Raw genomic sequence first — 13,051 nt, 5'->3', positions numbered from 1 at the left:
AATGGCTCACTATTTTCATGACAAATTCTGGGCCTAGCAAATCATGCAGCAGAAACTCAGATTCATCAGACCAGGCAACAATTTTTAAAGTAATCTATTGTTCAAACTTTAGAGATGGCTATGCATGAAAAATCCCAGTAGGTCAGTGGTTTGAAATATTCAGCCCATGTGGCACCATCAACCACGCCACATTCAAAGTCACTGAAATGACCTTTCTTCCTTTCTGATGCTTATTTTTTTTTACATCAGTAGGTCACCTTTACCATGTCTACATGCCTAAAAGCATTGAGCTGCTTCCATGTGATTGGCTGATGATAGATGTTTGTGGTAAATAAGGAGGCGAACGGGTGAACCTAAAGTTCTCTAAATACAGTTTTCAACCATTTTTTCTACTCTACTCTTGGCTGTTTAGGATATCAGTGAATAAAGATATAGGATAAAGAAGTCTTTTGAACTCTAATTATGCAGACCTATTCCAGTAGAGTCCAATAATATAAAAATACAAATTAAAGACATGTTGGAGAGATTGATTCACTACAAATCAAAATAATTTCAAACAGTTTGCTTCTGTTTGGCAGATATAAAAATCTCCCCTTTTCTCAATTCGTCATGTGGAGGTAGTGTTGGTCTACTATGTTTGAATCCCTGGCTCTAGACTTCATGTCAAAGGCTATGTCCACACGTACACGGGTATTTTTGAAACCGGAGATTTTACGTTTTCGTTTTACAAAATAATCCCGTCCACACGTAAAGGCAGAAATGAAGGAAAACGCTGCTAGGAACATGCCAAAGCAGCAGGTGGCGCTATATTCCTAACCGTGCAGAAATGTTGGCCAATCAGAAGTCTAGAAGCCTCAGTGGGAAAAAGTAAACAAAGCTGGGGCATAGAAGCAGAACCGAGTCTTATGTGTGGAGGGACAGTAACTGTGTGTGGACATGTAAGCATTTAAACACTGCAGAGAGAACAAGTAACAGTAACAGTATTGTAGAAATTCATTTCACCGAAACAATAACGTGGCGCACAGTGTGACGTCCAAAAAGGCGCACATCTTTGACGCTGTGTTTTCTGCATTTTCTCTGTTTTTCTAGTCCACACATAAATGCAAAAACGGAGTTTTCAAAAATATCCACCCTGGCCGGAGTTTTTAAAAATCTCCGTTTCCAGTGACCAAAAATGCCGTTTACGTGTGAAAGGTGCAAACGCATAGAAAAATCTGCGTTTTCAAAAATACCCGGGTACGTGTGGACATAGCCAAACGTCCACATGTTCTGCTTCTATGCCCCAGCTTTGTTTACTATTTCCCACCGAGGCTTCTAGACTTCTGATTGGCCAACATTACTGCACGGTTAGGAATATAGCGCCACCTGCTGCTTTGGCATGTTCCTAGCAGCGTTTTCCTTCATTTCTGCCTTTACGTGTGGACGGGATTATTTTTTAAAACGAAAACGGAAATCTCCGTTTTCAAAAATACCCGTGTACGTGTGGACGTAGCCAAAGTCTCCTTGGGCAGGATACCAAATCCCACCAAACCCACTAAACCCACTGAACACCACTAAACGCCACCGACCCGCCGAACCCCTAAGAGAAAGTGTGTGAATGTGAGATTAAATAAGCTTAGACATAGAATAAGCAGTTGTGTGAATGAGGCTTGTAGTAAAAAAGCGAGTTCTCACATAGAGTAGACAAGCACTATATAAGAACCAGTCCATTTACCGTGTATATAAAAAACAACTTAACACACTGGCGTTGTGGAAAGTTGGCTGTGACTTTGACATCTATCAGCGCATAACATGAATTTAATGAAACGAAGGTTATTCGGATAAATAGTTGATAAAAAAAAATGGTTTGCTGCAGGTCTGTGAAGGACATGCACTATTTCTGTACTGGAGGTCTACTTTGTTTACAAAACACTACGTGCAGTTTAATAGTGCAGTCAGTGCACATCCACTTAATGCACACACAGTGTAAATTGTGATAAAATCAATGAGTAACTGACAGCACATACAAAAGGAACCAACATACAAAAGTGATGAAGAAATATTTCCAGTGTGCTGCGAGCTGAAGTCATTGTAAGTGCCTGATCCTGTTTTGTTTTTCCCCACAGCTTCCAGTATGAAGAAGTAATCATTCTGTTTTCCATAAAATTCATTGCACAATCTGAGCATCCCACCCCACCCCATTTCATTTTACTACAGTACAATAGCCTCCTTGTTTTAGGGACTGGCGGCCTGGATGGCACCATGCTACATTATCATGATATTCCTCCACAGTGTAGCTAAATGGGCTCATTCAACCCAGATGACCTTCTACAAACCCCAAAAGAGCTGCTGGTAGCTGCCCTACAGCACATAATGTAAGCTCATTAAAAATCTCATTTGAAAACTGCTGAGATCTACAGTAACATCTACTTTTAGTACATCACCTTTGACATGGAAAAGTGGTTAAGAGCCTTTAACATGTTTTGTCCTATATTGATGGAAAGAGAAAGTAGGCCGTTTCCACTGATGAGTACAGTAACAACATTGTACTCCTTTGTGTCGTGATAATAGCGGGCCCAGACTAACACAAATCAACAAGTCTGAGATGTTTTGTCTTGTTTACTCACAAATTTTAAGAACGTTCATATACAGGCAGTTACTGGGAATAATACTGGCTCAGCTTCAAAACGTGGACGTGACCGTCGCTATTAAGAAATAATTTATATTTTTGAAAACAAATCCCCACTAGCTTCCTGTAAAAAAGAAATTGGTCCATGTAACCGTATTCCTGTTTATGCATGTATTTATAAAAAGACTTAATTGTGATGTTGAACCAAACCAAAAAACTTGGAGTTCTGCAAAATGCGTCATTACTACCATTGGATATCCAATAGGAGTGAGCCTAACAAAAGCTTCGGACAAATTTCTTTGTTAAGGGACAAATTTAGTTTTAGGGTGAATTTTTAGGGGGATTTTGAACAAAGACACACATTTAAATTCTCTCTTAGGCTGCTAGGATTCATCACGCCATAGGACCTGTTCCCACTGATATTCCAGGCCAGCTCTTGTGCAGTTTGTCATACCTCAGCCTTTTCTCCTTGTTTCTTTTCCTTTCCTTTCCTTGAGACCTTTCCTTGTTTCTGCCTTTTCATTAAGAATAGCTTGTTGGCAGCCACCCTTCCATTGAGATCGTTTGTGATGGCGAACAGTTGATCATCTGTTAACGGTTTGGAGCCAGGTACTGCTCTCGTGTAGGGGGTATAGCTCAGTGGCAGAGCATTTGACTGCAGATCAAGAGGTCTCCGGTTCAAATCCGGATGCCCCCTGTAATAGCTCAAGAGGGTGAAAACAAAAAAACATAGCGCAGGGAGAAATCCTGGCGAGCTGTTGCTCAAGACATCCTAACTGAAGGGACAGGTGCGTCTCTCAGGTCTTCAAGCTTATTTTAAAATAAATTCATATTCCTGACTTATAGAGATTGTTCGTCTGCAGGAAATTCTCTAGTTTTCTCACAATTTTTATGATCAAACTGAACACAATTTCGAGATATGACAAGTTTTGGCTAATAGCTCTTTGGGAATCACCTTGTTGGTGCAACATAATCTGTGCTATCTTTGACATTTTTCATAGATTCCATTAAAGAAATATGAAATCATTTTATGTGTTTTTGTGGCAGGATAGCAATAACAAAATGCCTTTAAATGTTTTTTTTGTTTTGTTTTGTTTTGTTAAGCCAGCCATTGTTTTTAGACATAGCACTGGTTCACCCTTTGAGTTAGGGGCCTTTTTATGCTTTACTGATTCATAGGTCAGTGTTAAGTGGCTTAACAAGCATTCCTCTGAAAGTGGTCAAGTACAAGGACTGAACTGTGAGTGAGAGAAAAAGCAGCCACGATCCAAAGATAAAACTTTCAAAGACTTTCAGAAATCCTGGAGAACTATTGCTCAAGACCACTTTTAAAAATTACTAGCATGTCTGACTCCGTGTGTAACCCGGCCATACATTACATATTGTTATAATTACACAAAATGTGTTCTAGACCACAAATTTTATTTTCCAGTTTATACCTGACTTTTAGGACCTTCAAGCCTGTAGTTATGTTCTTTATCAGTTGGAGCCCCTCCTCATTGTCCTTCTTCTTCTTTGGTGCAACCCTATAAATACAGTGTACCCCTTTGGCCTCTCCCCTTTTCTACAATTACCCTGTGGAAGAGGTTGGTGTCATTTCTTTCCAGACCCTGTACAACACACATATAATGTATATTTAGCCACCCTGATGTTGTGTCTTTAGTTCAATTATTGTCATCATTGTGCCCATTTTTGTTAGATGCTATAAATGTGTAGTATGTGTGTGCCGCAAATGTGTTTTAGGCGCCGTTAATGCTAGCATGAATATATAATTCTGGCTAGCTTGGAAGTTGTGATGGGTTGAGCTAACCCTCTTCCCCACTGTTTGTATTTGGTTGTAGAAGCTGGAGCGAGCAAGTTATTTACTTGGAGGTCTTTTCTTTTACCTTTCTTTGTCAGACACAACGCAAAACCACACCGGTCACACGTGGAAGCAAAGTAAAAAACTGAAAAAAACAATACAATATAAAACATAAATGATGTTTGAAAGTAACTCAAACTGAATGTTTTGAAATAAATATTCTACTGAACAATTGCTCTATGGAATAACATCAAATTAAATATAAATGCATATCTCCATCTATTCTAGAATTATTGTCATCACTTACCTGTTTAAAAAAACCGAACTTATCCTTATTGTCTTTGCTGAGATACCAGGTGACTATGTGTACGATGGACAGCACAGCTCCGCTAAGCACAGCAGCTCTCATTCTGACTGGCAACAAGGTATAGATAATGTAGATGAAGAACATTGTCCACCAGATGCCCTCTGATGCACTGTGGGGGGACACGCTGACGATCCCATATACTTGCACTACAATCAGTACCCCGATCACAAGGTAGCTCACAATCCACATGTAATCTTGGTGGAAGCCGTTGCGATTGCACACCACCATCATCGCCAGGAAAAGAGCCATGGCCACAGACAGTACCGAGATGTAGCCAGGTCTGAGGCTTGACTCAGGTTGGAAACAGTGGAAGGTAAGCATAACAACGCACACCACCACCAGAACTCCCATTAGCATGGTCAGAGAGCTCTGGTTGAGCCTGAAGAAGTACCGCTGATAAAGACGTTCCAGCTTGGTGGACTGAAATTTCTTGGATTGAAAAACCCGCACGACCTGCATACAACAGTCTGCGGCAGTCATTGTCTTGCGGCTGCCCTCAGAGAACTGTCCTAATTCCTCCTCTTTCCTACCCTTCAGCTCACCGTCTTCGAAGCCCAGATTCACAGCCTTTAGACCCAGATCTCCACCACCAACCATCCGTTTCCCATAGTGGTCTTCCTGCCAGCCACAGCGCAGGCCAAAATTGTTCCCACTGGTGCCTGCCCCACAGTGGTAATTTTGAGGGGCAACATTAGGAGTTTCCAAGTCCTCCGGGTCCCTCAGGCAGCTCATGTAACGTGGGTTGCATAGTGACGAGCTGTCCTTCCTTTTTTTGCCATTGCGCTCTCCCCATGCTGTCTTTCGCTCGTCCACTCTGCCTGGAAAGAGGTCTCTGGCCCATGACATCCTACAAAACACAACATACAAATGGTAACGTTTCACATAAAACAGAACTGATCTTGAAGCTTTTAATCTCTTTTAATATAGAGATTTGAGAATCGTCTCACCTGTGTTGGCTTAATTGTGTTTAGCAACACTGCGCTCTTTGGCCAGGCCACTAGTTTACCCCAGCGAGCACACACCATGAGCTCAAGTTGGCCAAAAGCATCAGAGGGGCGTCTGCATTTGAGTTGCTTTCTTTTGTAGAAACAGTCAGTGTGTCAACACTATACACCGCCGAGTGCCTTTAAAAACCACCTGTTCTCCTGTAAAAGCAAATGAAAAAACAAACACAAAAAACGTGATATTGTTAAGCAAGCAAAGCATGAGGGAACATCACCTGATTGCATTAACATTAATAGTATTCATTTTTCATATTACACATATGTTTGGTGTTATAGGGCCTATTTATGCGTCTTTGTATGGTTTGCCCATTCCACTTCTTTTCTTTCCAGGCCTCAGCCAGCCTGGAACCACACTTTCAAATGTTTTTTTGTTCTGCCTGCAAAACGCTGAACTGTAAAAGCAGAACCTCCTCTAATTCCTGCCTCGTGCAGCAGGTGCCGTTCATAGGTTTTATCCTGAAACCATGACAAAGAATGCAGTCCCGTTCCAACCAGCTCTACACTGATTGCCGGCTTCCACAACTGGTATCAAACACCACTTCTTGGTGGATAGCACTCTGCCATGCTTTGCCACCGAAATCTGCCCCTAACATCTCGAGTGGGCAGGCATGGGTGTGCTCTATTTGACAACAAAGGCCTAGTGAGTGGGCACCATCGGAGATCAAGAGCTCTCCAGTCCAGATTAAATTGTCCATGCTTCCCCCATTAGCTTTGATGACTCACTATAGCTGGATTCTAGCAGTACATGTCAAGGACAGCGCTAACCTCTAAACTCAATAAGCAAATCTCCCAGGCTGACAGAGCTAAGACTAATGGTGGGAAGAGCAAGCATGAAGTGCACACATGTTTATAATCAACAGCAGCCTCTAACATGAAAGCTGCCAAGCTGAAAACTAAAAGGATAACTATTTAACTATATGTTAAATATAACCCGCACTGGTGCAAGCTGGGAAACCATCTCTTCCGTAACTATTATTTAATTAAATTCCTTCCTACTTAATAATAGATTAATTGCTGATCACAACATTTACAAACTGGTAAAGTAATTAGCATGCTGTTTCACGTTGGGTGCATTTTTTTTTTTTTTTGGCGTATGAGCCACTCTGGCACACTGCAAGCATGTGTCCCTTCACCTTGATTTTTTCCTGCAGAAACAACCTTAGTCCTCGACTCATCCTTATACATTTACGACAGGTCAGACTGCGACATGCGACTCTTATGTAATGCAATCTGTGCAGGCATACATCTGCCATAAACCACGAAGCGAATCTGTACATTGCACATGTGTACGTTGGAATCAGCCGTCCTGCGTGCGTTTAAAAATGAGGACGATCGAATTGTCTCGCGGTGCGAGCAAATATCTGTATTATTGTGCACATTGACACGGACCTGCGGTCAGCGGCCCTAACGTGATTCTGATGTCCGAAAACATGTTTGGCATCTACACGTGTAGGCCCAGGCTGTGTCTGATTAAGGGGCAGTCGGCCGAAGCGCATTACATAACAGGACGCTCTAAGTAGCCACTGAGGCTCTGCTCCCAGTGTTCAAATGTAGCCGCTTTAACCACAAATCTCATGGAGACCCGGATAGTCTGGAGTCAGCCGGGAGTGTGTGGGTTGCAGAAGAAAGTGCAGGTTGCCACACATCAGCGCCTCTACTAACTTGTCGTGAGTAAAACATTCCGTTGGGCAACTTCTGCCTTGGCAGCTGATCCTCTGATATCGGATGAATGTGCTATCCAGCTCACAGGACTACTGTACAGTGATAAGGGCTGTAAAAGGGCTACACGCCGGGCCTGTTCCCCCAACATAAACGCGTACGTCATTCTGTTTGGACTCCAAACAGGTCACTGGGCAAGAGGACGCTGGTGAAACGCTCTGGGCAGGATCGCCAAGTGTCACTCGGCTGATTCGCCTCTTCGCGTTAAATGTCACATTACGTAAATAAAGTGATGTCTGCGCCTGTGTACAGTAGTGTACAGTCCCGCTGAATAGTTCAGGCGGCTCAACGCCGCCGCAGTCATCACAGCAAAACACACTCCAGTGCAAGTCCACTGCTCCCAGTCTTTTCCACGGCTCTATCCTTTGACTGCTTTTCAGTGTCGCCGAGCTGTAGCAAATTCACATTGTTGCCCAATACAAAGCTTAAGACATGCAGTGTACTTACCAGTGGACATCCAGTAGGAGTAACCGTAACACTGCAGTGGAGCTTAGCCCTGTCTTCGGTCTTTACGCAGCCGCCGTGACACACTTCGGATGCGGGTCTGTCCTTGTGGAAAGCAAGGGAAAACTGCGAAATTGGCAGGACAGCCTTCTCTCTTCCCAGCCAAAGCTACGACCCTACATTCACAGCGCTCCTCTCTCCCTCCCTCTCTCTTTCTCTCTCTCTCTCTCCCTCACACACACACACACACACACACACACACACACTGACAGTTCCAGTCCCACATTCCCATCCCATTCATGATCGCAGGAGTCCCCCTAGAGGTGACATGCGTGCGTCTCCACCTGCTCGAGTGTGATCCGCTCTCCTGCCCGTCATTATGTCCATTTGTTCCTTCCTCCTCGTTTACTTCACCCTTGTTGTAACACAGCGTGCAGATTAATAGCAAGCTAGGAGAGAACAAAGAAGCTGTTGTTAAGCATTGCATGCAAATATTGTCAAAACACCACCTAGTGGCGATGATTTATCCACTAAAAACTTCCAAAAGTCCCCCGAAGCGATCATGTTGACCTCTAAACTGTTTTTCATTCAGTTCTTACAATCATCACAGTTGGTCTTATATAAAGTACATCAAAACCATTTATTAAGAAACAACTGACTAAAAGACCACCAAAATCACTCAGTGCAAACTAAACTAGTAGCTCAACAAGTGCTCAATTTGCTGACAGGGACGAGGAATATTAAATATTGGGCTTCAGTAAGCACGCAGCATGACTACATTAATGCACACAGTTGTAAGTTAGTTTACTCTGCTTTTACATGGAAGGACTGCTGCATAAATCTATGTTACAGCACCATATTTTACTAATGTGAGCCTAAATATTACTAAAATGGCTTTATATTAGCCAGGGCAACACAAGTGTGGGTGCAGAAGAAAGAGAATAGAAAATGGAAAATTGCTTCTTTTTTTTGTTTGTTTTGGTCTTTGCTTCTCTAACTTTAAAATACTCCCGAGGCGTCCAACTGGATTTATGTCTCTAATTTAGGAGACTGGTGACAGCCTTCACTTCTCCTTTAAATGCAATTTCATGACTGATTGGGAAATTTATGTTTTTTCAAGTGTCTTGAGACTAGAAATCATCTTTGATCTTTTATGCATTGTTGCACTTGAAAATGCATTAAACCTGCGTTCACAGAAAAATGTACAAATGTCATCTGTCCAGCACGGTTAACACTTGTATAGATCTACCTCCAGCTGTTGTAATCCTAGCCAGGTCCACTCCAACCATGCTGGACGTCATCTGAGTCCAATAAATATATTTTGATTTCATCTGTCCAAAACTGTGCTGCCAGTTTTCATTAGCTTCTTTTAATGCTCAAAGTTCCAGTTTGAAGTTTTGTGCTGTTTTGAGACCAGATGTGTCTTTTTTTCCTCCTTTTTCTTGGACACTGTGTATAGTAGGGGTTGTCCTAATGCAAAATTCTTCACAATATCTGAGCAGCCACTGAAACAGCAGTTTACCACACAGCTGTTCATAAAACTGTCATTTATAGCTAAACTTCTATTTTAAAAAAAAGTTGTTTTAAATCAACTTTTGTCTTTTCTAGACAAGAAGAAAATTTATGAGACCTTCCCGTCAGGTTTCAGGGACTTTCACAATGCTGAGTCTTCTCTTTTAAAAGTAATAAATGATACTGAATGTCTGGTGATTGTTCCATCTTAGCTCCGCTGGGCCCGAGTGCTACCTTTTACTGAGTCAATAATGATTTACTCATTTAGCACTTGGAACAAGCGTTTGGCTCTAAACAGGTTTCAGTCTTATATCAAATAAGGGGCTTTTCAGTCTACATTGGAAAATAGTCTTCTATGACATCTGGAGTTCCCAGAGACTATTTTGTGGCCTGTTCTGTTTTCTTTGTACATGCTCCCTCTGAATATGACATGTCTTTTTCATTCCAACTCAGATGATTTACAAACATATAACAGGGAATCTTGAAAATCACTCCTCTATGCAAGGACACAATCACTGTATCCTGGCTTCAAATAATTCAGTGTTTCATATTTTCCCACAGCTAAACAAGGCAAGAATGAGGTTATATTGTGCGGCCTTCCATCTTTAGTTTAGCATATATATGGAGTTAGCCAGTCAGCCTTGCTTATTTACAGTTAGACCAAAACCCTTTAGCTAGATTTCTGACTGGGGCAAAAAAGGAAAAGATCACATTGTTCCAGTGCTGACAGCCTTGCAGTGGCTCCCTGTGCATTACAGAATTCAGTATAAAGTGTCACTGTTTGTGTTTAGCCTTAAATGGTCTAGCATCAAATCATGTGGCAGATATACAGCTTTCATATGCCTCCTCAAGATCATTAAGGTCTGCATCCAGTCACTACTAACTATCTGAGGGAAGCTTTCTAACTTGATGTTATTGCATCAACACCTCACACATGCATCAAGTCTTACTGTTTTTATACCTTAGCTGATAACACCTTTATTTTATGCAAGTGTGGACGCGTGTAGAGGAAGTCTGGGAACATTTTTGTTTTTCTTGCTCTTTTTCTTTCCAATTTAAATTTAATTAAATGTATTTATTTCTATTTATTAATTACTTACTAGGTAGAATTTGTGCCAGGTCCGAATCCCATAACACTTGTTTGGAAGGTTATACAAATATTAGACATTAGTTGGTAGTATACCTCATCATGCAGCTGCTCACTGAAGCCATTATTAACCTCCTAAGACCCAAACTCTTCCACGACATGCATTTTTAATTTCTCTTTGATATTTCGGCATATTGGGGCCCGATGAATGTAAAAACAAAGAATTACCAGATTTTTTTTAACCTTATTTTTGTTTTTAAGAAAAATAAGGGCCACATATGAGGATATTCATTTAAAATTTTGATAGAACAGTGGCAGTATAATGTCCTCGTAAGTGGATATCAGGCCCATGTAGAGCAAAATTTAGTATTTTAGTCTAAATAACCCAAAATGTGACGGCAGGAGGTTAAGGAAGGGAAACCGGAATAAAAGGCTGAAGTGTGCAGATGACACAAGAACTGAACTGGAAATCAGTGGCTACAGGTCTTGTGAAGTGATGAATGTTTTACTGAAATTGCCAGTAATAAATGTGCCATGCATAGCCATCTCAAGTGTTTACAGAAAGTTTTTAAAAAATCCAGTTAGTGCCGGTTCTCTGGGTGAAAATGCCTTGTTGATGTTAGAGGTCAGGGGAAAATGACCAGACTGCTTCAAGCTGACAGGAAGGCAAAAATAACTTAAAAAAAACACACAGTTAAGTAACAACCAACATATGAAAAGCATCTCTGAATGGACAACAGGTCAAACCTCGAAGCAGATGGGCTACAGCAGCAGGGGACCCCACCAGAGGCCTCACCTGTCAACTAACAGGAAACTGAGGCAACATTTTACACCAAAATTGAACAGTTACTGAAAAAAATGTTGCCTGCATGGTCTGATAAATCTCATGTCAAATACAACATGAAAACATGCGTCCTTCCTTGTATAAGTTGTTTAGGCTGCTGGTGGGAGTGTAAGGATGTGAGGGACATTGTCTTGGCATCTAATCACTGCATAACAAGCATACTTGTCGTATTTCAAAAGTAGTGTTCAATGTGTCCATTTTTTCTATGGAAGCTGAACTATTTACAGCAGATAAAGAGTATCTGGAAATCATGAAAATATGAATGTGCCTCTTCAGCTAGGAAATGCTCTTGAGCTATAACATTTTTAATGTTAGAGGGCCCTTCGAAAATGTTACCTGATCATTTGAGCTTCCATAGGGGGCATCTGGAATTGAACCAGAGACCTCTTGATCTGCAGTCAAATGCTCTACCACTGAGCTATACCCCCTCAGAGGAACTGCATGTGTTCACTGAAATCTAACCAGTGGTTGCTGTTATGTAGCAATTTTTAAGGAAGGGAAATAGGATAATGTTTTGATTGAAAAGGCCAGCAATAGATATGGAGGAGGTCAAAATGTATAAAACACAGTGGAGCTTGTGTCATTCTTTGAAAGCCATGACTGCACTTCAGGCAGTACTGTTCAGGATCTTCTCAAAATTGAAGAAATTATAAACACAGAAAAGCACCATCAGATTTTGACCCACCATGCAATACTATCCAAACGGTCTGATTGGGAACAGCTTCATTTTTCAGCATGTTAATGATTCCTAACGCACTGCCAGTGCAGTAAAGGCATACCTGGATAGAAAAACACACAGTGAATCATTATTAGTCATGAACTGGCCTCCCCACAGCCAAGACCTCAGTATTATTGAAGCCATGTGGGATCATCTTGACGGAGAACACAACAAAACCCAGCTAACATCCAAAGAAGAGCTTCGTCCTTCTAGAAAGCCTTGAGGACTTTTCCCGAACTTCAAAAAATTACAAGATGAAGAATGAATGTGATCAAACAGTATAACGACTTTCTAGCTTGTTTGAATTGTACAAATTCAGTTCGTTTTGCCTTACACACAGTATTCCCATGTATGTTTAAACTGTCTTAATAAATCACTGGACCTATTTCCTATTTTCCTACCAAAATATTAAGATTTTTTAATAGTCTTAACATAAGTGACCAAATATGAGATTTGGATTTCATTAGTTTGCCCAGCAGAGGGTGCCAACGGTCTCACACACCCCTTATCTTTTTTAAAATAAAAACAGTCTGAAATTAAACGAACAAAATGAGTCTTTCAGTCCACTTCAGGGGCCTCTTGTATGTGTGCGTGTGACTTTCTCCCGTGTCTTTGACATTGACTGTCTGCTGTATACAGTTTAAGCTACCTGGTTGATTGGCACGGTGTAAATGGAAGGCGTCTGCAGGATGTGAAGTGGTGGGGGCTGGTGGGCAAAGTGCTGGATCAGTGAAAACCGAGAAGACCTTCATCCAACCCTCCCTGCCTGGACATCTTCAGATAGTGAATGCAAAACGTCTAAAACAGCATCCCAGTCAAACAAAGCTCTTTGAATCTGAACAGCAAACAGAAGTAATGGGACTTCTGGGACTGTGATAATGAAGTGAATTAATATTCTTAGTCCATGTGTAACAGCACAGATTACACAGACACAAACACTTTCTCCT

The 13,051-nt window shown here is 41.4% G+C and overlaps 1 protein-coding gene and 2 non-coding genes across 3 annotated transcripts in view; 1 reads left to right on the top strand and 2 right to left on the bottom strand.

Moving 5' to 3' along the window:
- LOC146495369 (adenylate cyclase type 6-like) overlaps nucleotides 1-8,235 on the bottom strand; it is a 39,321-nt gene extending 31,086 nt beyond the window's left edge. The window contains exons 1-3 of the mRNA XM_085144610.1: nucleotides 7,947-8,235; nucleotides 5,724-5,921; nucleotides 4,717-5,623 (exon numbers count right to left, since the gene is read on the bottom strand). Of these exons, the coding sequence (XP_085000736.1) occupies nucleotides 4,717-5,622 (906 nt within the window). The 5' untranslated portion in view covers nucleotide 5,623; nucleotides 5,724-5,921; nucleotides 7,947-8,235. The remainder of the gene's footprint in view (nucleotides 1-4,716; nucleotides 5,624-5,723; nucleotides 5,922-7,946) is intronic.
- On the top strand, nucleotides 3,234-3,305 carry trnac-gca (transfer RNA cysteine (anticodon GCA)). Its single transcript has one exon. It is a non-coding gene; the product is annotated as a tRNA-Cys (tRNA).
- Nucleotides 8,236-11,742: 3,507 nt separating the features above from the next.
- On the bottom strand, nucleotides 11,743-11,814 carry trnac-gca (transfer RNA cysteine (anticodon GCA)). The gene has a single exon. It is a non-coding gene; the product is annotated as a tRNA-Cys (tRNA).
- Nucleotides 11,815-13,051: the final 1,237 nt, after the last annotated feature.

This window comes from Neolamprologus multifasciatus, chromosome 20 (genome assembly GCF_963576455.1).
Source record: "Neolamprologus multifasciatus chromosome 20, fNeoMul1.2, whole genome shotgun sequence".
NCBI classification, from domain to species: domain Eukaryota; kingdom Metazoa; phylum Chordata; class Actinopteri; order Cichliformes; family Cichlidae; genus Neolamprologus; species Neolamprologus multifasciatus.
The sequence above is the reverse complement of the archived record's forward strand: the minus strand, read 5'-3'. Positions and strand labels throughout refer to the sequence as shown.